The sequence below is a fragment of the Pseudorca crassidens genome, chromosome 2 (assembly GCF_039906515.1).
Source record: "Pseudorca crassidens isolate mPseCra1 chromosome 2, mPseCra1.hap1, whole genome shotgun sequence".
In the NCBI taxonomy this organism is placed as follows: Eukaryota; Metazoa; Chordata; class Mammalia; order Artiodactyla; family Delphinidae; genus Pseudorca; species Pseudorca crassidens.
The window spans coordinates 128,969,137-128,995,642 of NC_090297.1; the positions used below are offsets into that span (position 1 = coordinate 128,969,137).

The window sequence follows — 26,506 nt, forward strand, 5'->3', positions numbered from 1 at the left end:
GGAACACAAACTTTCAGACCATAGCAATATCTTAACCCCACTAACCTCAGTTTCTCCATCTAGAAAATGGAAGTATTATAGCACCATCCTCATAGGGTTGTTGTAAGAATTAAACACAATGTATTATAGTATAATGCATGCAGACGTCTTGACACAGTGCCTGTCACACAGTAAAGCACTCAATAAGTTTATTATTATGTCACTCCTCTCCTCAAAACTCTGTAAATGACTCCCTATTGACTACTGAATAAAATGTGGGGCCTTCCAAGATCTATCTAGCCACAAACTATCTTTCCAGCTTCATCCCTTGCAACATTCATCCAGAGACCCTGTCCATTATTTACCCCCTGTTTCCTCTGCTCCCAGGCTCACTCCTTCAGTTTCTCAGGTCTCTGCTCAAGCATCACCTTAACAGAGAAGCCTCTCCTGATTGCCCTCTATAAAATAACACACTCTTACTTGCTGGCAACTTCATAACCCCGTTACCACTCTATTTTTCTCCGTAACACTGCACAGATACATAGATTTAGATAATTTTATTTTCTGTGTCTCCCTACCACAAAGTAAACTCCATAAACATAGTTTTATGCCTAGTTGTGTATGTATTCTCAGCTCCTAGAATGGTATTTAGCACATAGGAGGTGCTCAATAAATATTTATAAATGGTTGTCTAAAGGTTTACACAGAATTTCTTTGCTTATTATGTTTCCTCAACCTAAAATGCCCTCTCTGCATTGCCACCCACCAAAATTCTACTCATTCTTCAAAGCTTACTTTAAAATGCACTTCTGTGAAACTCCTAATTCCCCCAGGTAGATCTCATTGTTCTATCAATTGTGACATGATTATAATATGATTTAGCTCTGAGTTTAATCTGTCTTGTAGTTTTTTGCTTCTACCTCTAGACTGTAGGTTCCTTAAAGGCAGAGTCTGTGTCACCTTCTTATCATATATCATGCAGCCTCACCATCTCTTTTTCACTTACCACGCCAAATTCCCCACCCCTCACCCACTACCTGATAGTACCACATTGCCACCAAAAAGATATAGGTCAAAAGGGGGAGGGACTCAGCATTTGCTTGACTATTTGAAGGGAAGGACATTCCAGAATGAAAAAAACAGAAGCAGATGCTAGGTTGTATGAAATGATAACAGCTATAGCTACTTTGTAAGTAGATGTGAAAGTACCATACTTCAAAAGGGTTGGGGAGGATCTTCAAGATGGCAGAGGAGTAAGACGTGGAGATCACCTTCCTCCCCACAAATACATCAAAAATACACCTAGAAGTGGAACAGCTCCTACAAAACACCTCCTGAATGCTGGCAGAAGACCTCAGACTTCCCAAAAGGCAAGAAACTCCCCACGTACCTGGGTAGGGCAAAAGAAAAAAGAAAAAACAGAGACAAAAGAATAGGGATGGGACCTGCACCTCTGGGAGGGAGCTGTGAAGAAGGAAAAGTTTCCACACACTAGGAAGCCCCTTCACAGGTGGAGATGGGGGGGGGGGGGGATGTGTGGTAAGGTTCGGAGCCACAGAGGAGAGAACAGCAACAGGGGTGCAGAGGGCAAAGCGGAGAGATTCCTGCACAAAGGATCGCTGCCAACTAGCAATCACCAGCCTGACAGGCTTATCTGCTCACTTGCCGGCCGGGACTGGTGGGTGCTGGGAGCTGAGGCTCGGGCTTCGGAGGTTGGATCCCAGGGAGAGGACTGGGGTTGGCTGCTTGAACACAGCCTGAAGGAGGCTAGTGCGCCACAGCTAGCCGGGAGGGAGTCCGGGAAAAAGTCTGGACCTGCCTAAGAGTCAAGAAACTTTTTCTTCCCTCTTTGTTTCCTGGTGCGTGAGGAGAGGGGATTAAGAGCGCTGCTTAAAGGAGCTCCAGAGACAGGCGCAAGCCGCGGCTATCAGCGCAGACACCTGAGACGTGCATGAAATGCTAAAGATGCTACTGCAGCCACCAAGAATCCCATGTGCAAGCACAGGTCACTATCCCCACCTGCCCTCCCGGGAGCCTTGCAGCCCACCACTGCCAGGGTCCTGGGATCAGGGACAACTTCCCCGGGAGAACACACGGGGCACCTCAGGCTATTGCAACGTCACGCCAGCCTCTGCCACAGGCTCACCCCGCATTCGAATTATAACTACTGTACCCCTCCCTCCCCCCAGCCTGAGTGAGCCAGAGCCCCCTAATCAGCTGCTCCTTTAACCCCCTCCTGTCTGGGCGAAGAATAGACGCCCTCAGGCGACCTACATGCAGAGGCGGGTCCAAATCCAAAGGTGAACCCCAGGAGCTGTGTGAACAGAGAAAGGGAAATCTCTCCCAGCAGCCTGAGGAGCAGTGCATTAAATCTCCACAATCAACTCGATATACTCTGCATCTGTGGAATACCTGAATAGACAGCAAATCGTCCCAAAATTGAGGCCGTGAACTTTGGGAGCAACTGTAGACTTGGGGTTTGCTGTATGCAACAGACTAGTTTCCGATTTTTATGTTTATCTTAGTATAGTTTTCAGCACTTGTTATCACTGGTGGATTTGTTTACTGGTGTGGTTGCTCTCTTTTTTTTTATTAGTTTTTTAATTTTTTAATTTTAATAACTTATTTTATTTTTCTTTCTTTTTTTCCTCCCTTTTCTTCTGAGTGTGTGGCTAACAGGGTCTTGGTGCTCTGGCCGGGTGTCAGGCCTGAACCTCTGAGGTGGGAGAGCCGAGTTCAGGACACTGGGCCACCACAGACCTCCCAGCCTCACGTAATATCAATCAGCGAGAGCTCTCCCAGAGATCTCCGTCTCAAGGCTAAGACCCAGCTCCGCTCAGCGACCAGCAAGCTCCAGTGCTGGACACCCCATGCCAAACAACTAGCAAAACAGGAACACAACCCCACCCATTAGCAGAGAGGCTGCCTAAAAGCACAGTAAGTTCACAGACACCCCAATACACACTACTAAATAACCAAGAGATCACTGAAGAAATCAAAGAGGAAATCAAAAAATACCTAGAAACAAATGACAATGAAAACATGACCACCCAAAACCTATGGGATATAGCAAAAGCAGTTCTAAGAGGGGAGTTTATAGCAATACAATCCTATCTCAAGAAACAAGAAAAATCTCAAATAAACAACCTAACCTTACACCTAAAGCAATTAGAGAAAGAAGAACAAAAAAACCCCAAAGTCAGCAGAAGGAAAATAATGATAAAAATCAGATCAGAAATAAATAAAAAAATAAATGAAGGACACAATAGCAAAGATCAATAAAACTAAAAGCTGGTTCTTTGAGAAGATAAACAAAATTGATAAACTGGTAGCCAGACTCATCAAGAAAAGAAGGGAAAAGACTCAAATCAATAGAATTAGAAATGAAAAAGAAGTAACAGGGGCTTCCCTGGTGGCACAGTGGTTAAGAATCCCCCTGCCAAAGCAGGACACATGGGTTCGAGCCCTAACCCGAGAAGATCCCACATGCTGCGGAGCAACTACAGAGCCTGTGCTCTAGAGCCCGTGAGCCACAACTACTGAGCCCGCGCACCTAGAGCCCGTGCTCCTAGAGCCCGTGCTCCCAACAAGAGAAGCCACCACAATGAGAAGCCTGTGTACCACAACGAAGAGTAGCCCCCGCTCACCGCAACCAGAGAAAACCCGTGTGCAGCAACAAAGACCCAATGCAGCCAAAAATAAAATAAATAAAATAAAATAAATTTTAAAAAAAAGAAGTAACAACTGACACTGCAGAAATACAAAGGATCATGAGAGAATACTACAAGCAGCTATATGCCAATAAAATTGACACCTGGAAGAAATGGACAAATTCTTAGAAAAGCATAACCTTCCAAAACTTAACCAGGAAGAAACAGAAAATAAAAGCAGACTGGTCACAAGTAATGAAATTGAAACTGTGATTAAATATCTTCCAACAAACAAAAGCCCAGCACCAGATGGCTTCACAGGCGAATTCTATCAAACATTTAGAGAAGAGCTAACACCTATCCTTCTCAAACTCTTCCAAAATATAGCAGATGGAGGAACACTCCCAAACTCATTCTATGAGGCCACCATCACCCTGATACCAAAACCAGACAAAGATGTTACAAAGAAAGAAAAATACAGGCCAATATCACTGATGAACATAGATGCAAAAATCTTCAACAAAATACTAGCAAACAGAGTCCAACAGAACATTAAAAAGATCATACACCATGATCAAGTGGGGTTTATTCCAGGAATGGAAGGATTCTTTAACATACGCAAATCAATCAATGTGATACACCATATTAACAAACGGAAGGAGAAAAAACCGTATGATAATCTCAACAGATGCAGAAGAAGCTTCTGACAAAATTCAACACCCATTTATGATAAAAACCCTCCAGTAGGCATAGAGGCAACTTACCTAAACATAATAAAGGCCATATATGACAAACCCACAGCCAACATTGTTCTCAATGGTGAAAAATTGAAAGCATTTCCACTAAGATCAACAACAAGACAAGGTTGCCCACTTTCACCTCTCTTATTCAACATAGTTTTGGAAGTTTTAGCCACAGCAATCAGAGAAGAAAAAGAAATAAAAGGAATCCAAATCAGAAAAGAAGAAATAAAACTGTCACTGTTTTCAGATAACATGATACTATACATAGAGAATCCTAAAGATGCTACCAGAAAACTACTAGAGCTAATCAATGAATTTGGCAAAGTAGCAGGATACAAAATTAATGCACAGAAATCTCTTGCATTCCTATACACTAATGATGAAAAATCTGAAAGAGAAATTAAGGTAACACTCCCATTTACCACTGCAACAAAAAGAATAAAATACCTAGGAATAAACCTACCCAAGGAGACAAAAGACCTGTATGCAGAAAACTATAAGACACTGATGAAAGAAATTAAAGATGATACAAACAGATGGAGACATATACCATGTTCTTGGATTGGAAGAATCAACATTGTAAAAACGACTATACTACCCAAAGCAATCTACAGATTCAATGCAATCCCTATCAAACTACCAATGGCAGTTTTCACAGAACTAGAACAAAAAATTTCACAATTTGTAAGGAAACACAAAAGATCCTGAATAGCCCAAGCAATCTTGATAAAGAAAAACGGAGCTGGAGGAATCAGGCTCCTTGACTTCAGACTATACTACAAAGCTACAGTAATCAAGACAGTATAGTACTGGCACAAAAACAGAAATATAGATTAATAGAACAGGATAGAAAGCCCAGAGATAAACCTACACACATATGTCAACTTATCTTGATAGGGGAGGCAAGAATACACAATGGAGAAAAGACAGCCTCTTCAATAAGTGGTGCTGGGAAAACTGGACAGCTACATGTAAAGGAATGAAATTAGAACACTCCCTAACACCATACACAAAAATAAACTCAAAATGGATTAAAGACCTAAATGCAAGGCCAGAGACTATAAAACTCTTAGAGGAAAACATAGGCAGAACACTCTATGACAAAAATCACAGATCTTTTTTGACCCACCTCCTAGAGATATTGAAATAAAAATAAACAAATGGACCTAATGAAACTTAAAAGCTTTTGCACAGCAAAGGAAACTGTAAACATGATGAAAAGACAACCCTCAGAATGGGAGAAAATATTTGCAAACGAAGCAACTGACAAAGGATTAGTTTCCAAAATATACAAGCAGCTCATGCAGCTCAATATCAAAAAAAACGAACAATCCAATCCAAAAATGGGCAGAAGACCTAAATAGACATTTCTCCAAAGAAGATATACAGATTGCTAACAAACACATGAAAAGATGCTCAACATCAGTAATCATTAGAGAAATGCAAATCAAAACTACAATGAGGTATCACCTCATACCAGTCAGAATGGCCATCTTCAAAAAATCTACAAACAATTGGGCTTCCCTGGTGGCGCAGTGGTTGAGAGTCCGCCTGCCGATGCAGGGGACATGGGTTCGTGCCCCGGTCCGGGAAGATCCCACATGCCGCGGAGCGGCTAGGCCCATAAGCCATGGTCGCTGAGCCTGCGCGTCCGGAGCCTGTGCTCCGCAACAGGAGAGGCCACAACAGTGAGAGGCCCACGTACCACAAAAAAAAAAAAAAAAAAATCTACAAACAATAAATGCTGGAGGGGGTGTGGAGAAAAGGGAACCCTCTTGCACTGTTGGCGGGAATGTAAATTGATACAGCCACTATGGAGAACAGTACGGAAGTTCCTTAAAAAACTAAAAATAGAACTACCATATGACCCAGCAATCCCACTACTGGGCATATAACCTGAGAAAATCACAATTCAAAAAGAGTCATGCACCACAATGTTCATTACAACGCTATTTACAATAGCCAGGACATGGAAGCGACCTAACTGGCCATCAACATGGATGGACAAAGATCCGATGAATGGATAAAGAAGATGTGGCACATATACACAATGGAATTTTGCTCAGCCATAAAAAGAAACGAAATTCAGTTATTTGTAGTGAGGTGGACCTAGAGTCTATCATACAGAGTGAAATAAGTCAGAAAGAGAAAAACAAATACTGTACGCTAACACATATATATGGAATCTTAAAAAAAAAAATGGTGCTGAAGAACCTAGGGGCAGGACAGGAATAAAGACATAGAGAATGAACTTGAGTACACTGGGAGGGGAAAGGTAAGCTGGGACGAAGTGAGAGAGTGGCATGGACATATATACACTACCAAATGTAAAATAGATAGCTAGTGGGAAGCAGCCGCATAGCACAGGGAGATCAGCTCCATGCTTTGTGACCACCTAGAGGGATGGGATAGGGAGGGTGGGAGGGAGATGCAGAGGGAGGGGATTTGGGAGGATATATGTATACATATAGCTGATTCACTTTGTTATACAGCAGAAACTAACACACCATTGCAAAGCAATTATAGTCCAATAAAGATGTAAAAAAAAAAAAAGCGTTGGAAAGGATATAGGTAAGTTGTTTCCATGAAATTCTATTACGATAATTACAATTTAAATTTATTAGCTAGCAAAATATTAGTAAAGTATTTGTTTTTCAGAAAACTGAAGAGGCTCAAACTATTCTGGAAAAAAACAAGAAGAAGTGTTCCTAAGAAATCCAAGGTGATTGGCTAGGCAACACCTTTTCAGTCCAGTGTGGTTCTCTATGACATCACTGAATTTATCCCTGAATCACTATGACTGATGATGTTACAGTGATCATCAGTGTATATTTTGCTGACCAGTAAAAGTATCTTCAGTGCTTTGACTGGAACACCATGTTAACTAATACTCAGGGCATTTCTGCTCTGTCTGTAACCAATTTTTGATTATAAACGCTTTTTTCCATTTGAGAAAGAAAGATGCCTTCTCAAGGACTATCCCTGATTTTTCCTCTGTTGTTTCTCTGCTTCTTCAGGGAGAGTTTCTGCATTTGTGATGGTACTACCTGGACAAAGGTTGGATGGGAGATTTTTCCAGAAGAAACACATCATTTGAAAGTTAAGCCTTCTCCATCTCACCGTCTACCTTACCCTCTGAACAAACTATGCTGCAATTTTGCTAGTACGGATATATTTCAGTGTCTTTTACATCTTATTTATATTTTAGTACAAGTTCTCTTTTCCATCCTGTCTGTTTTATCTGCTCATTACCTGTGGCTGAAATGGAAGAAACACACAAAAAAGGTGAATTAGTGATGCAAATAATAATAGTTATAGAATATCAAAGAGTTTAAAAGATAAGATTATCATCTTCTTTGAGAGAAAGAACCATGTCTTATTCTTCTTCATAACCTCCCCAATTTCCACCATTCATCCCCAGCATGTAGCAGTTTCTTGCATATGTCAGGTGTTCAGCAAAGGTGTACTCAATTAGAAGGTCCTTAAAATAACCTGTTAATTTTAGATCGATTATTTTAAGTTACGAAACACACCAAGAAAGTAGTGAGCTACAGTGAATAGAATGCATAGGAAGTGAAGGTATCTGTCTGGGCCCTTAGGTAAGTCACTGTATCTTTCTCAGCTGCCTGATCCATAAAATTAAGGATATGGAACGACATTTTGTTAGATCCCTTCCCGATCTGTCTAAGAAAGCTAAGTATACAAAAGTCGGCATGTATTTTTTTAATGGACTGCAAACTAATTTCTAATTTTAGTATAACTTTCTGGAAAATAGCACTCTTAAAACTAATTTCCCACTTTGCCAGTGACACCATATTTTGAGGCAATCTTAAAAGCTCATTGACCTTCACAACAATTAGATATTTATAAAATTACTATGACTTTATCACATTATACCTTAAGGTTGTTTAGTAAAGGAAAATATTTTACTAATATTCAAATAATTCCTCCCAGCAGAATGCTCTAATCACAGAAAGTACTTATTAAATGTTTGCCGATGGTGATAATGATCGCTATAACCTTATACAAGGGCATATAAAAAAGAGCATTTCTTCTGCATTTATACCTTTCATCTACAGTAACTTTTTCTTTGCATAAATAACTAACATGTGGTATTTGGAGTTTAAGTGTATATATCCAGAAAACAAATTTAATTTGAACTACAGTAATAAAAAAATCTCTAATATGTTTTTTTCTCCTTTTAACTGAAGAAACAAGCCTCCTTAGATACAGCTGGTAATGATCTAGAAAGCCAGCCCATCTATGACATTGACCAAATACTCTGCAGACCGGTGGCCACAACATCAATGATCCCCAAGTACCTGAATCAGGTGTCCCATCATCCTCCAGCTAAGAAAGTCAAGCACCAAAAACTAAAGGGGAAGAAGAGTGAAGGAGAAGGAGCCAGAGGATACTAGACATATCCATATGCAAATATAGCTCAGTCCATTATGAAGACTACACAAGAAATCTATTGCGAGAACTCATGTAAGGACAAAAATCGTTCTTTGGCATCCTTTGTAAATTTTTTGCCAGGTTCTTTAAGGAAATCTTCCAACAAAGTCTGGATTGAACAGTTATTTCTATTCAGCTAAAACGGCTCCATACTCACTAAAAGTAATGGGGAAAGACTGTATACGATCACTGCTTCGTGTTTAAGTGCTTTGTCCTTTTCAATGCGTTCGATTACTAATCATTAAGCAATGTGTAGAACAGAATCTTCATTTAGTGTTTCAGTAAATCTCTGATTTAAATAATATTTGTGATTTTTCTTAGTTTCCTGAGCAAATTTTATGGCCACACTGAGACGTTTAATTTCCCATCTCATATTGTTAAAATGGTATGGAAATACTAAGGAACAGATTAATTTTTTTAAGTATAAATGTTTCCATTTTCAGTAAAATAAATGAGGAATTAAGTATCAACACTTTTTTAATTTCAAGCTTTTGTTGATAAGATGCCTCAGTTTTTTTAAATATTCCACACTTTTGTTGATCAGTCACCTCAATTTTTTTTTTAAATATGGTTTCCATATTTTCCAAACAAAAGCTGAGAGACTGGTCTGAGACTAGGACAGATTTTCTTAACAACATGTTGAAGAATCCCAGAAAAATATACCAGATCTATAATATACCTCCCATCAATATAAGGGGAAAAAAACTTTTAAAAAAACAATCCTTTGTACAGTAATAGATAATGCTACAGTCTTTATAAATAACAGAAGAGAACAGTGCCTGCCTTGGGTTATTGTGGATTATTAAAAGTTTGTTTATGGTTCCACTTTCCACTCCCCTACTTACTTCCACTCTTGCCTAACCACAACCCTACTCCCACATGTCCATGAATGTCTGCTCCATACCTTCAGAGCTCTGAACTGTCAACTAATTCCCTCTAAGAGAACACTTATATGTATCCCTATTAATGGAGGACCCTTGAACACTTCAAAAGTCTACGAACCTCGAAGACCCAATGAAATTTATCTCTAATAGTCAAATTTTCAGTAGTATAGAGGAGTCTCTTGGGTAGGGAGTCCTCAGCCCCGTAAACCTCTCATCATTAGAGCAAGAAATGGAAGTGGTTTATACTCTTGTTCAGTCTGAATTAAACAAATGTTACATTTTATGTTGCGTAGTTTGTGTTTTGACATTTCACAGCTACATTACCATGAAGCGCCAATCCTTGCAATCCCATCATTGATCTGGAAACAGAAGACTAGTTTATAGTATTATAGTCTTCTTATCTTCATCACTAGGAAATGGTAGGTCTAATTCCCCTAAGACTGTAAGGACCCAAACTAAACAGATGGACATGAGGGAGATGGAAAGTGGGGCAGGCACGCGGCCTTTAGCATGACCGTTGGCTTGGCGGTTAGAGGTCCCGCTCTGCCAACAGTCAGCCTCACAGTGGTCCTCATGGCAGAGAGTGCAGTGAGAGGTGGATCGCGTCCTTCTCCCTCGGGCCCTCCAGGCCCTCTGGCTTCGTGCCTGGCAGGTGAGCTGGGAGGCCCAAGGACAGGCTGAGGGCTATGTCCCGCAGAGCTCCAGAGCACTCGCCAAAGCCGCCCACTGGCCAGGCCCAGGCCTGGAAGCAGCAACGAATCTCTCCCCCATCCCCACCTCCTCGACCAAAGGGCAGTGACATCTCCATGGGTCCCGGCCACTGTTTGGGTGCCCTGAGGAGTCAGAGGGCCAGTTGGGTCCTGGGCACCTGACTTCCTCAGTGATGACGGCTGGGCAGGGTCTGGGGACCTGGCCCTAAGCGTTCCGCCAGCTGAGATCTGCCTCCTCAGCCAGGGCTGGGCACTGGCGGGAGGACTCAGACTGGGTGGTGGACAAACGCTCCCCGGCAGGGTAACCGGCTCATGCAGGGACCCCTCCTCTTGGCCAGGCCTGGACCTCAGAGGATGAAAGTACAGCCTTGGGATCTTGCCCTTGTCAGAACACAGAATAATGTTTATTTTGGTGGAGGTTTACAGGAACATCATGACCTGACCATGACCTGACCTCAAGAACAAAGAATCTGACACCAAGACGTTTGCAACAACTAACCATGACCCTCCCTCACCTTTCCTATAAAAGGGCTTTGCTGAAAGCTTTCAGGGAGTTCGGGGTTTTTAAGGTATAAGCCACCCACCTCCTTGCATGGCCCTGCAATAAACCTTTCTGTGCTCCAAACTCCAACGTTTTGGTATTGTTTGGCCTCACTGCATGTCAGACACAGGGACTTGCATTTGATAACAAAACCAATGAAACTTAACACCATAAGCCCCAAACTTTCAGAAAAGTTACAGCAAAATTTGTTCCTGGATTGTGTTTTCTAAATGCCATGGGTCATTCTTCAAAAATGGATTTTACACAGAACTAGAACAAAAAATTTCACAATTTGTATGGAAACACAAAAGACCCTGAATAGCCAAAGCAACCTTGAGAACAAAAAATGGAGCTGGAGGAATCAGGCTCCCTGACTTCAGACTATACTACAGAGCTACAGTAATCAAGACAGCATGGTACTGGCACAGAAACAGAAATATAGATCAATGGAACAGGATAGAAAGCCCAGAGATAAACCCATGCATATATGGTCACCTTATCTTTGATAAAGGAGGCAAGAACATACAGTGGAGAAAAGACAGCCTCTTCAATAAGTGGTGCTGGGAAAACTGGACAGGTACATGTAAAAGTATGAGATTAGAACACTCCCTAACACCATACACAAAAATAAGCTCAAAATGGATTAAAGACCTAAATGTAAGGCCAGACACTATCAAACTCTTAGAGGAAAACATAGGCAGAACACTCTAGGACATAAATCACAGCAAGATCCTTTTTGACCCACCTCCTAGAGAAATGGAAATAAAAACAAAAGTAAAAAATTGGAACCTAATGAAACTTAAAAGCTTTTGCACAGCAAAGGAAACCATAAACATGACGAAAAGACAACCCTCAGAATGGGAGAAAATATTTGCAAATGAAGCAACTGACAAAGGATTAATCTCCAAAATTTACAAGCAGCTCATGCAGCTCAATAACAAAACAACAAACAACCCAATCCAAAAATGGGCAGAAGATCTAAATAGACATTTCTCCAAAGAAGATATACAGATTGGCAACAAACACATGAAAGAATGATCAACATCATTAATCATTAGAGAAATGCAAATCAAAATTACAACAAGATATCATCTCACACCAGTCAGAATGGCCATCATCAAAAAATCTACAAACAATTGGGCTTCCCTGGTGGCGCAGTGGTTGAGAGTCCGTCTGCCAATGCAGGGGACGCGGGTTCGTGCCCCTGTCCAGGAGGGTCCCACATGCTGCGGAGCAGCTGGGCCCGTAAGCCATGGCCGCTGAGCCTGCGCGTCCGGAGCCTGTGCTCCACGTCGGGAGAGGCCACAACAGTGAGAGGCCCGTGTACCACAAAAAAAAAAAAAAAAATCTACAAACAATAAATGCTGGAGAGGGTGTGGAGAAAAGGGAACACTCTTGCACTGCCGGTGGGAATGTAAATTGATACAGCCACTATGGAGAACAGTATGGAGGCTCCTTAAAAAACTACAAATAGAACTACCATATGACCCAGCAATCCCACTACTGGGCATATACCCTAAGAAAACCATAATTCAAAAACGGTCATGTACCAAAATGTTCATTGCAGCTCTATTTACAATAGCCAGGAGATGGAAGTAACCTAAGTGTCCATCATCAGATGAATGGATAAAGAAGATGTGGCACATATATACAATGGAATATTACTCAGCCATAAAAAGAAATGAAATTGAGTTATTTGTAGTGAGGTGGATGGACCTAGAGTCTGTCATACAGAGTGAAGTAAGTCAGAAAGAGAAAAATAAATACCGTATGCTAACACATATATATGGAATCTAAGAAAAAAAAAAGTCATGAAGAACCTAGGGATAAGACAGGAATAAAGATACAGACCTACTAGAGAATGGACTTAAGGATATGGGGAGGGGGAAGGGTAAACTGTGACAAAGTGAGAGAGTGGCATGGACATATATACACTACCAAACGTAAAATAGATAGCTAGTGGGAAGCAGCCGCACAGCACAGGGAGATCAGCTCGGTGCTTTGTGACCACCTAGAGGGGTGGGATAGGGAGTGTGGGAGGGAGGGAGACGCAAGAAGGAAGAGATATGGGAACATATGTATATGTATGACTCTTTCACTTTGTTATAAAGCAGAAACTAACACACCATTGTAAAGCAATTATACTCCAATAAAGATGTTTAAAAAAAAAAGGATTTTATATTATATAATGTGAATTTCACCTACAATAACTATTCATGAAGGGATCAATTAAATTCTTCGCTATTTTCTTTTCACATATATATATATATACACACATATATATATATAAAATCACAAAATCGAAGGTATTGACAGAAATAATGCCCCTAGAAAATATTCAATACAAGTGGACAATTACGTATAAAATAATCTACAAAGTATAACTCATCTTTCTCTTCCCAAATATGCTACCTTCCCTCAATTTCCTTACTTCTATTAATTCTCCCAGTACCCTTCTCATTTTACTAATAAGCAAGCTCCTTATGGCTGCCATATGAATCTTCCTAAATATCACTCTAAACCTCTGCCTCGTCTACGTAAAATCTTTCAGTGGCTTCCAACAGCTACAGAAATGAAATCACCTTAGCCTGACATTTGGGAGTATAATCTGACAGTAATAATAGTAGCATCATTCTTCGAGTGTGATCACACACCAGGCGTTGTGCTAAGTGCTTAATATCATCTCATCTCATTCTCACAACGATGCCCGCAAGAGGTAAGAACTATTATTGGCTCCCTTTTCTGGAAATTAAGACTGAAGTATAAAGAATTTAAGTATTTTGTCCAAGGTCACATAGGTTTCAAGTAGAGACACCAGTATTTAAACTCAAGCAATCTGATTCAAAAGCCCATGTACTTCTGCCTGTGTCGTAGCCTAGCTGTGTAAATTATGACTTGCTATTCTAGTAAGGCAATCTCATCACTTCTTCCCCAACATGTCACTTTCATTCATAAGATTTTGCTCACACCCTTTCCCCTTACACTGTGTATGCAAATCCCACCCTTTCTTCAAGGCCCACCTCAACTCCACCATGCTCTGACTTCATGTTCTCTGACCACCCCACAGCATGTACCACTTGCTCTGCCCCTTTTAACCCTTAATTATAGTCTTTCTGATATTGTTATTTAACTCTAGAGTGTGTCTACAGGTTATCATCCCTCGCCTAACAAATGTCCAGAGGGCAGGAACAATTAATTGTACCACAACGGTGCTATGCTCATAGTGGGCATTTAATAAATGCTTGCTAAAAAAACACAAATGCAGATAACTATGTAACATGAATGCCATGAACTTCCTTAGTACTAGTTTTTTAACCAATGTTTGTATGCCTACATAATTACACAGGTATATCTTCGTGAAATCTCTAAGCTCTATTCTACAGGATTACGGAAATGATGTAAGAAAAATATTAGTGAAACTCAAAACAGTACATAGTTTTTTGACCTTTGATTAAAGCATAACATACATATAGAAAAGTGCAAAATTTATAAGTGTACAGCTCAATGAATTTTCACAAATGAGCACACCTTGTAAACAGCAACCAAATTAAGAAAAAAATATTATGCCCCAGAAGTTCCCCTCATGCCACAATGATACCTGCTATTCTGACTTCTACCACCATAGATTAATTTTGCCTAACAAACCATTTTAAATTATTACAATTGTTTCTACCTGGGGAATCAAATATATTCCTCAAGTATGCCATTTTTTTTAAACATTTAAGAAATGGTCCACTCTGCCTAGGTCTCTCAGAAAATGGCCTTGAACATATTTTATACACATATTCTTATAGAAAATTATTGGTGAAATTGTTAGAAGGTGATAAATCAACCAGCTTCCAACCAATATAGTTTCTATTAAGTACAATGTTTTAGGCCAATAGCAAAATAGCAACAACAACAAAAAAGGCAGATTTCACATATCATCACCACCAGTGACTATGGTTAGGTCTACAAATAAAACATCTTGATAGAAGGTGAAAATGTTTATCACCTCTTTGCTTTGTTAAATACATAGCCTATAACCCTGTAACTTGAGTCAGTTTTCTACTTTCTACTTTCCTACCTTGTGAGCTCCTTACCTGCCCGGTCCAGGAACTCAACACACTCAGTCTGGGAATACCGAGCAGCAACATCTCGAGCTCGCTCTTCCTGGAAGTTCAGAGATTCTATATCAACATCCAATTCCACCAGTGCTTTCAAAGTTTCCAAACGACCCCAGGCTGCAGCACAGTGTAGGAGTGTGTAACCTAACAAATAGAATGAGGATGGTCAGGTCAAGAAGACCGTGCTGTTTTAGGCTATTTTATGGACTAGAAGATCACAATGGCAATCAGGTATTGAACAATTACTACAGGCTAGGCACTATTCTAAGTGCTTTACATACAGTAAATTCATTTAGTTCATAAAAACCCCATGAGGTCAGAACTATTATAATCCCTATTTTACAGATAAGGAAACAGAGGTCCAGAGAAGCTAAACTTGCCCAAGGAACACAGCCAGTAAATGATGAACACAAGGCACCAACACAGACAATCTGAACTCTGAGCTCTTCAACATCTTCTTAAGGAAGATGGCAATCTCCCTAACAGTCATCTACTGGAACACAATTAGACCTATGACTTTAGCCTAAGGAATCTGCATCAACTCTAATTACTCTATTATCGCTAACACAATCATACAAATTACTACAACTGGTATGCCTTTGGTTTGGAAATTAATCATTTGAATTAAAATGGAAATGATGACCTATCCAATTAGAAAGTTATTTCTAAGATTTACTGAGGCAACTACCATGAGATATAATTGTAAAGGTGAAAAACATGGGCGGCATCTTTAAAATGTTTTCAGACTGGTTTAAAAAAATCAAGTCAAAACTGATTGTTTTAACTTACCCATGAGGATACATTTGTGATTCACTTAACTTGGCCAAAGAGTCATGTAGTACTACAAGAAGAGTTGAGCAGAAGAATGAACTAGCATGTATTAAATGTATTAAGTACTAGGTACTTTATGGGCTACTACTTCATTCAATCCTTCCACTAACACTATGAGGTAGGTTATTATCAGCCCCATTAAAGGATACAGAGGAAAGTGCAGATCAGAAAGACTATACCTTGCCCAAGGCCACACTGGTAGTAAGCAGCCAAAGCAAAATCAAACCCAGATCTGTTGCCAAATAAAAGGTTTATAAGGAAAAGGAAATAGCACTCAAATGTGTGCCACTGGTTAGAGTAGGGAAAGAGAGAACAAGGACTCCTCCACTTCCTTCCAGAAACCTCCCCCTTGGCTCCCTATTTACCACATTCCCACAGTCCTGGGTGTCAGACCAAGTTGTAAACTATCTTTGTCTTGAGGCTATCATAACCAGAAGGGATAATAAAGAATGAATAAGGAATCAAAAGGAGCATGAAGTAAGCTACTCCAGGGTCAGCCAAAAGTGGAATTACCTCCCCTCTTTGGCCCAACTCTTTTTTTTTAATGTTACAACAGTGAGACATTTCAGAACACCAAGAGATAAAGACTGGCCCAAGAATATGATCATGGATTTAGCCCCTACAAAATGGAGGGCCAAGAAATACCCAGATACCAACCCTCATTGTTCCTGCCTTCCGAAGATGCATTTCTTCAGCCAAACGGCCCAGGGCCCCTGGTTTGCTGGGAGAGGGGGACACTATCTACGGAAAGGACACTGCAATAGTAGGAGCAGGAGGCCATTCCAAATGAGATATTCTGGGTCCTGATATTGCTTTTCTCAAGGCTGAAGTTACAGGCCAGGCCAGCAATAACATCTAAATTTTTTTTCCTATTTTTTTAATATACATAGTTTAAAAACAAGAAAACATGATTTCTAAACAGACACAGGCTTTGACCAAGGAATTTAAAACCTATGGGTTTAAACCATGGGTTTAAAAAAACCATTGTATGTTTTCTTTTTCCCCTTGTGAGAGATGGTGTGTTTTCTGGAAGAAAACACACAGATCTTTGTACTATATGAACCCCATAGCCTTCCCAGGAAAAGAAGAACATTTAAATAAGATGATTTCAAAAGCATCCAGACAAGAAGGGGATTTTCCTAAAGTTCTCCCATAATATTGGCAATGAGTATTTGATCCCAGAAGAGAGATACAGAAGGCTACATTTAGAAATCCCAGCAGGAAGAAAGGGACCATAAATGGAATTCTGAAAAATTGGGATTGGTTCTAAGAGAAAAATAATTTCTTTGTGCAAGACTACTGGTTACTAAATAGAGAGAGTCAACTGAGTAGATAGTTCACAGTAAGGCAAAAGATGAGACAAGAAGAAAAGTAATCTTTTTCCTCTATGCAGGCACTGTTCTGTGTGCTTCACAAGTATCAACTCATTTAATCCTCACTACAATCCTATGACGTAGGCACGAGTATTTTTCTCATTTATAGATGAGGAAACAAAAGCATGGAGAGGATAAGTACTTTTCTCAAGGTTGCTATAAATTGATGAAGGTCATTAATAAGGTCAAAATCCAAAAACTCCGATGATGATAGTCACAAACAAGTAATAGGCCATGGAACAAAATACTCACCTACCTAGAATATTTTTCACAATCTGCGTACCACCAGCAGTACCAGACTCTTTGAATTCCCCAAATCCTGTTGTTTCATGTCTCTATAACTTTGCATATGCTGCTTTTTTCTGACTGATACAGTAATTACAGTAGAAAAATAAAAAATAGAAGTATAAATTTTATATTTACTTAGCATTAATACTGGTATTTTGTAAAACTGAGTTCAGAATTCATTTTTTTAATTAGTGTAACTAATACACTTTACTTTTTATTTACTTTTTATTTGTTTTTTGGCTGTGTTGGGTCTTCATTGTTGCATGCAGGCTTCCTCTAGTTGTGGCGAGCGGGGGCTACTCTTTGTTGCAGTGCACGGGCTTCTCATTGCAGTGGCTTCTCTTGTTGTGGAGCACAGGCTCTAGGCACGCGGGCTTCAGTAGTTGTGGCACACGGCCTTAGTTGCTCCATGGCATGTGGGATCTTCCCAGACCAGGGCTCAAACCCGTGCTCCCTGCATTGGCAGGTGGATTCTTAACCGTGGTGCCACCAGGGAAGCCCACTAATACACTTTAAATACAAAAATGTATAAACATAAGATATCAGATAAAAGCATAACTATCAAATAGGAATATTAAGTATATATTGTCATTCTATTAGCAATATAAATTGTCAGATAAAACAAATCAAAATTAAAGATTAAAAAACAAATACTAGGGACTTCCCTGGTGGTACCGTGGTTAAGAATCCGCCTGCCAATGCAGGGGACACGGGTTCGAGCCCTGGTCCGGGAAGATCCCACATACTGCAAAGCAACTAAGCCCTCGCGCCACAGCTACTGAGCCCGCGTGCCACAACTACTGAAGCCCGCGTGCCTAGAACCTGTGCTCTGCAACAACAGAAGCCACCGCAATGTGAAGCCCACGCACCACAACAAAGAGTAGCCTCCACTCACCACAACTAGAGAAAGCCCACGCAGCAACGAAGACCCAATGCAGCCAAAAATTAATTAATTTTAAAAAACGCAAATACTATAAAAATGAAGAAACTATAATCATGAAAATTGCAAATAAAACATTATTTGATTTTTTAAGTGTGTCAATGGTATCAACAGGATATTTCTGTACAAATTTTTTCAGCTACTGAAGTTTTTCTCACTCAACATTAGTTGGAAGTAGTTATAAACCAATACCAAATATTTTCCTTCGAATTACCTCAACTCTAATTTTAAAAGAGAGATATCTCCGAACAGCTTTTTGCTTTTTTGATAGAACTGCAATCTTTTTATTGAGAGTAAGTTGTAATCTTTATCGCCAAAGAAAACATTGCTGGTTCATATTTGTCTTTTTTAGTTTCCACATATACAGAGAGAGATTCCATTTCAGTTTCCTGATCAATTTCAAAACTATGAGATTCACATTCTACTTGTTTGGGAAGTTTGTGAACTTAAGAATTATTCTTACAATAGAAATTTTGTAATACCACAATATGAACCGTTTAAGTTTGTAATCTTCAGTTTGTCTTTTTATATACACTGAGCAATTAAATCATTGAAATTGTTCTCAACCCATAAATGACTCTGATTTCATATTTTTTAAATACCAAATAAAACTATTATACCTATAAAAAGGCCAGTATTTCATTACCTAAAATAGTGGGTAAGTATACCAGAATAACAACAATATTGTAACACTAAAATCTGATACTACAGTTACTATACTGCCTGCCATGACCAATCCTTCAACCTCCTTTGTCTAGTAAACTCTTGGTCATTCTTCAAGATTCAATATATTGGACTTCCGTGGCAGTCCAGTGGTTAAGATTCCGCGTTTCCACTGCAGGGGGCGCGGGTTCGATCCCTGGTCAGGCAACTAAGATCCCGCATGCTGCGCAGTGCAGCCAAAAAAAAAATTCAATATAGTGCCTCCTCTGTAAAGCCTTCCTTGACCTTGTCCAACACTTCCATGTAAAGTTGACTAATCTCTCCTCTGAGCTATCACTGTACCCTGTCCCACTGTATATTAACTATCTATTTACACATCTGTTTTCTGCTAAACTGTGAACTTGTCCAAGTTTGTTGAATTCATTCATCTTTCCCAAGTTCCCAGCACAAGACCTGGCTAGTCCTCCATCCTTAACAAATGTTTGCTGATTGTATGGAAAGACAGAGTTTAAAACAGTAATTAGTTCTGATCATGCCTGTTTGAGTATGGCCAGGTTTAGAGACCAAAGCCTTGCCAGAACCAGAGGAGGTTCCACCATCAATAAACTGCAAACTGCACACACCTGTCCTTGGCTCAAACAGAAAAAAAGGCACTTCCCAATACACCAGAAGTCAGCAGTACAGAGAGCTGAGACTGTAAGAACTGTTTCATTCTCCTCCCTTTGGATCAAAAGTGTCCAATTCTTCAGTATTTAAAAGGAAAGGAAATCCTGAAAGCAAATGTGATCCATCAATCACCTGGAAAATCATTTTCCTTCCTATCCATCTGAGTATCATCCACAAATAAATGGCATACATCTTCTTACTTTAGAGATATCTACCTGCAGTTCTTCAACCAGAAGTCCCTTAATTTTAGGCCAATGGCTTCTTATGTTCCAAAAATTAATAGTGTTCACATATACGCACACAATTATCATCCTTTAAAAAAAAAAGAAAATTCTGTCATTTGTGACAACGTGGATGAACCTCAAGGGCATTATACTAAGTGAAATAAGCCAGATAGAAAAAGCCAAATACTGCATGGTATCACTTATATGTGGAATCTAAAATAAAAATTATAAGTTAAACCCATGGAAACAGAGTAGAAAAGTGGTTACCAGGGGCTTGAGGGGTGGGGTAAACAGGGAGGGGTTGGTAAAAGAGTACAAACTTTCAGTTACAAGATGAAAAAGGTCTGAGGACCTAATGTATAACATGATGACTATAGTTAATAACTATATTGTATAACTGAAATTTGCTGAGAGTAGAACGTAAATGTTCTCCCCCCAAAAAAATGCAAAAAACCCTGAATTGATCTGTTCTCCCACATCAACAAGCTCATGGGAACTGAGTCAATACCAACCAAACAAGAAATTTACTGGTAAACTGTAATGTAATTCATTATTTTATAATGATTAAAATAATAATTGCCAAATTGGTACAATTAGGTTTGCCAGTTCATGCATACTTTCCATTATAAAATCATCTTCATGGAATGCCAAATAAGCTTAGAATTTCCCAAATCATCAAGTCCTGGTTCCTTTTAATTTACCAGTTCTCTCAATTTCTCTCCTCTCCATTTTACTATAAGCAGCAAGAAGCAAGCAGGATGCACCTTCAACCTCTGCTAAACAAGATTTCATGGCAAGCATGATATCAGAATGAAGAAATGGATTATCTTAGAGCACATCATCAAACTTGAAAGACTGTACACCTATATCCACACACTGGAAAATACCTAACAAGAGGATGGCAATACTCATATCAATTAGTCAGAACACCACCTTCCTTGAATAGTACTAGAGGCACACTGTCAGATATTGATTTGGGGCTCTCATTTTCTTTGATGTAGTATGATTTTAGATATTACTATCAGTCCCATTTTTTGGGTGAAGAAACTGTAGCATGGAAAGGTTATATAATTTGCCCAAGTCATAGGTAAGATTCAATACTAGGTAAGTTTTTTTGTTGTTTGTTTGTTTGTTTTTATTAATTTATTTATTTTTGCCGTGTTGGGTCTTCGTTTCTGTGCGAGGGCTTTCTCTAGTTGTGGCAAGCGGGGGCCACTCTTCATCGCGGTGCGCGGGCCTCTCACTATTGCAGCCTCTCTTGGTGCGGAGCACAGGCTCCAGACGCACAGGCTCAGTAGTTGTGGCTCACGGGCCCAGTTGCTCCGTGGCATGTGGGATCCTCCCAGACCAGGGCTCGAACCCGTGTCCCCTGCATTAGCAGGCAGATTCTCAACCACTGCGCCACCAGGGAAGCCCCAATACTAGGTAAGTTTGCTTCAGGTTTTCAATAGCCTTAAGGAAGGCTTCTTCTGTTCCTATTTCCCTAAAAGCTTTCATCATGAACAAGTGCTGCATTTTCTTTCAAAAGACTTTTCTACATCTATTGATATGATCATGTGGTTTTGTTTATTTAATCTTTTAATGTAGTGAATTAAACTAACATTTTTTTCTAATGTTAAAACCATCCTGCATTAATGGGATAAACCCAACCTAGTCCAATAAATGTTTTAACACACAATCTTAGATTCAATTTGTTAATATTTTATTTAAGATGTTTGCATCTGTGTTATATATGTTTGCATCTGGCCTATAATTTTCCTTTCTAGTGCTGTCCTTAACTAGTTTTGCTATAAAAGTTATCTCTCATAAAATAAGTAGTTTTCCAACTCTCTTTACATTCTCTGGAACCTTTGTATCAGCTAGAGATTACTTTTTCCCTACAAGTGTAGTAAACCTTACCTTTTAAAACATTTGAGTTTGAAATTAGGTGGGGGTGGGACAATGAGGCAGATTTTGATTACTTATTCAATTTTTTTAAGTAACTATTGTTCTAGTCAAGTTCCTAGTTTTTTCTTGAATCAATTTTGGTAATTTATATTTTATTGGAAAATTGTCCATTTCATCCAAGTTTTCAAATGTACTGTCATGAAGTTGTTTATGATATTTTCTAGGAATTTTTTAAATCTTAGTTTTTCCTGTGTGAATGCTTCATTTTTAAAATTCCAAATGTTGTTTAAGCTCTCTCTTTCTTATAACACATATCAAAAACTATCAATATTATCAAAGGTTTTTCAACTCTTTTTCACTAAACCAGATTTTGGTTTTGTTGATTCTATTGTGGTTTTTTGTTTGTTTGTTTGTTTGTTTTTTGGTGGGTTTTTTTGGCTGCACTGTACAGCTTGCAGGATCAGGGATCTTAGTCAACAAGGGATCGGACTGAACCTGGGACACCTGCAGTGGAAGAGTGGAGTACTAACCACTGGACCACCAGGGAATTCCCTCTCTATTGTTTCTTTATTTTCAATGTCATTATTTTACTCTATTATTTTCTCTTCTTCTTTCTTTGGATTTTCAGTTGTTCTTTTTCTAACTCCTTGAGTTAAATACACTGCTTTCTAATTTTCAATATTTCTTATATTCTAATATATGCATTAAATTAGAATTTTAATTTTAGTTTTATTCCACAGGTTCTGACATAACTAGATCCTGTTGCCACTTAAGTATTTCATAATTTCTATTATATCTTTTGTCACCAACAGATAATTTAAAGTGTGTTTTTGTTTCCAAAATTATAGGGATTTTCAGTTATCTTTTTGTTACTATTTTCTAATTTTATTTTATTGTTGTCAGAGACCACAGACTGCATGCTACGGATTCTTTGGTATTTGTAGACACTTCCTTTATGGCCTAACATATCAATTTTTTAAATTGTTCCATGTGAGCATGAAGAAAATGTATAGTCCCTATTTGCTAAAGATCATTGTTTTATTTTCTACAATGACCATGTTTTATATTTGCAATCTGAAAAAACAAGTGACTGAATTTAAAGAGTTAATTGGATAATGACTACAAAAAATAAATCTTCAAAGGAAAGAGATAATAATATTATTGAGCATTTACTGTATACCAACTTTATATTTATATTTAATCCTCATAACCTATAAGGAAAACCCTATAAAGAAAATACAATCATCCCCATTTTGTAGATGAAACAGAGACACAAAAAGATTAAGTAACTTGCCCTAGTCACACAGCTAATAAACAGTGAATTCTGTGTTCTTAACTACTATGCTATACTAAATACATCAACATGCATATACACACATTCATATGTGTGTATATACACACACACACACACACACATAACATATACAAAATATAAAGCAGGCACATCAAATTTATCCAAATTTAAAGATAATACATAGCATCTTTGGGTAGTCATAAGTAATACTGATAAGAGAAAAAAGACGAAATACCTCTGGTGGTTTTTTCATTCAGATTCACACCATATTTGGCTAAAGCTCTAATCACATCACTTTGCCCAGCCATGCAAGCTGCATACAACAAATTTCTCCCAACAATGTCTTCTTCCAAGAGTAACTGCATGGCCTGTTCATGGTGAGGGTTCTCAGGATCCTCAAAAATCTTCTGCAAACCTTCTACATCCCCTGTGAGAGCAGGGGGTAAGAGGGGATTAATGGTGGCAGTTTCCTCTGCTTCTTTGGATTCTTCTTCTTCTTCATTATCATCTTCTTCCTCTTCTTCTTGCTGTGAGAAAAATATTGATTTTTCTGAACTCTCTGACTCTGGGGGTCCTTCTGACTCCATTAACTCCAAAATACCTGAGACCAAAAAAAGTAATAGAAATCTACTCAAACAAATCGTTATTTGTTTATTTATTTGTTTGATCACTCAACTGACATTCAGTCAACTGAATGAAATGAAAGTACTTAACTGGTTCAAAATAAACCAGTTATAAAATAAGATACTGCATCCATTCAATCAATAAAGTTTATTGTGCACCAACACACTGCCTGAATATATACTAAAATGCTGAATGTGTGATGTAAACAGTAAATTCAGTAGGAACAGGAGAAGAAATATCAACCTGGGTGAGATTCATTAGGAAAAGATTGAAAGAGAATGTTAAAGAGGCTCACCTGCCTAAACAAGGGTCCGTGGTGGGGAGAAGTGAGAAATACAGCTGGATCACTGAAGCCAGATTATTAAGAACTTAAAAAACAGGCACTGACATTTAGACAGAATTCATTCACTCAGTAATACTTACTGAAAGCCTACTAATATACTAAGTGCTGTATAGGCACTATGTAAATTACCAAGAAAAATCAAATTTATTTCCTGCCCTTAACAACTTACTATTACAAAGGAGAAAATATGACATGTACAAAATAAGTGTAATAAATGGTGACAAGTGCTAAGAATCATAAAATATGAAGTGCTATGGGAGTTTAGAAGGGACCAGATTAAGTCCTGGTAAAGTTAATCAAGTAAGTCTTAATAGTACTCACTCTGTCAGAACACATATTAAATTGGGGATGATTCAGAGAAGAGTAGCATGGTTCCCTCATGTGTACAAAAATGTTTGTAGCTGTTCATAAAAGCAAAAATCCTGGGCAGGAAAAAAAATCCAATGCCTATGAACAGGAGCATAAACTGTGGCATATTCACACAAAATTGTATATGGTAGTCAAAATGAAGAAATTACAGTAATATACTATGTGGAAGGCAGCTTCTGATACGGCTCCCATGACCCTACCCCACCTCCTGGTAACCTCCGGCCAACAGCCAGAGGGAACCGAGGCCCTCGGTACAATAGTCAGTGAGGAATTTAATTCTGCCACCAACCACTGAATGAGTCTGGAAGTGGATCTGCTCCAGTTGAACTTTGAGATGACTGTGGTCCCAGGCAACGCCTTGACTGCAGCCTCGTGAGAGACCCTGAAGTAAAAGATCCAGCTAAGCTGTGCCCTGATTCTTAACCCAGAGAAACTGTAAGATACTGAATGTGCTATTTTAAGCTACCAACTTTGAGGATAGTTTGTTATACAGCTATAAATAACTAAGGCACACAACGATATAAATGAATATTAGCAATACAGTATTAGCTGAAAAAAGTGAATCCAAAAGATTAAATATACCAAGATATATTTTTGTAAAGTTCAAAGCAATTAAAATTATGGTTACCAAGGGGGAGGGATAGGGGGAGGGACAGTTAGGGAGTTTGGGATTGACATGTACACACTGCTCTATTTAAAATAACCAACAAGGAAAAAAATTAAAATAATAAAAATTAAGTTAAAATAGACTTTTTAGGAATATAAGTAGGTACAATAACACTATTTTAAAAAGAAGAAGAAAAGCAAGATTGAACACAAGATTCAGGATAGTGTTGAGGGGGTGGGTAAAGATGCAGGGAATGGGATAAAGGGAATCACATTTCTAGTAAAGAATATGGCATTTAAGCTGTGCCATAAAGAATTGGCAAGATTTGGTCATTCACAATTCAGAAGGAATGGAAATCTAGTTAGACAGAATAATATCTCTTTATACCATAGCCCCATATTAATCTCTACCGTCACTAAATGTGTATAATACTTATAATCTGTTGAAGTTAGGAATTCTCTGATTGCAAATAATAGAAAAATAATAGGATTGACTTTTAAAAGTAGGAGATGATTTTCTCACATAGCAGGAAGTTTAAAGGTGGAGATGGTTCAGCAGCTCAAAAATATAGATCTAAGCTCTATTTTTCTATTCTATCACAGTTCATAAGACTTCCATCATCATGGCTGTTGCCTAATGGTGACAAGATGGCTGTCATAATTCCTGGCATCACGTCTGCATTTATAGCAGTAAAAAGGGGGAATCCCCCTGAGGACACTAGTGGCATTCATCCCTTTTGAGAGGAAAGTGAAAAAAAAAATCTTTCCTAACAAGACCCAACAAACTTCCAGTTATATCTCAAAGGCCAGATTGTTTCCTTATATTTAAGAGAAGGAAAAAAAAAGTTGCTTGATTTTCCTGCCTCAGTAACAGAAGCAAGCAAGGTAGATGGGGTTGGGGATGGGAGTTGAGTTAGCCAATCAATCATGACTCCACCATAAAATCTGGTCCAAATCTTATCTTTGAGACTGTTTTAGTCAATCCCTTCATTTTACAGAATGAATATAGAGGAAACTTATAATCCTCTGAGTGCCTGACATCCACAATCCACCCTCCCAACACACATCCCTGTACGCATAAACACACACACACTCACTTCCTTAAAGAATCCCAATCTCCATTTAAAAAAATTCTCCTAATGGAAGATAAAGCTAACTCCCCACTACAGAAGCCAGAGAGGCACGATCCTACTTCTCTCCATCTCAGCACAAGCTTGGGAGCAGGCACATAAGCTAGGTTCAGCTAATCAGCTACTAAGTCCCAGGATCTTGACTTTTTGTTGTTGTTAATCATTGTATTATTTTTGTTGTTGTTGACATATAACACTGT

The 26,506-nt window shown here is 38.9% G+C and overlaps 2 protein-coding genes across 9 annotated transcripts in view; one reads left to right on the top strand and one right to left on the bottom strand.

Annotated features, from left to right (window-relative positions):
• The window catches only part of LOC137219707 (ankyrin repeat domain-containing protein 45-like), a 150,938-nt gene that overhangs the window by 119,447 nt on the left and 4,985 nt on the right, over positions 1–26,506 (bottom strand). For all 8 annotated transcript variants that reach the window (XR_010941217.1, XR_010941216.1, XM_067728672.1 and 5 more), the window contains exons 2-3: positions 23,470–23,835; positions 15,045–15,212 (exon numbers count right to left, since the gene is read on the bottom strand). Coding sequence is in view for 6 of the 8 variants with exons in the window: in XM_067728672.1 (XP_067584773.1) it covers positions 15,045–15,212; positions 23,470–23,821 (520 nt within the window). In the remaining 2 variants the exon portion in view is untranslated. The remainder of the gene's footprint in view (positions 1–15,044; positions 15,213–23,469; positions 23,836–26,506) is intronic.
• Positions 7,334–8,790, top strand: TEX50 (testis expressed 50). Its single transcript, XM_067714386.1, has 2 exons — positions 7,334–7,655; positions 8,576–8,790. The coding sequence occupies exons 1-2, from the start codon at positions 7,334–7,336 to the stop codon at positions 8,788–8,790; spliced, it is 537 nt and encodes a 178-aa protein (XP_067570487.1).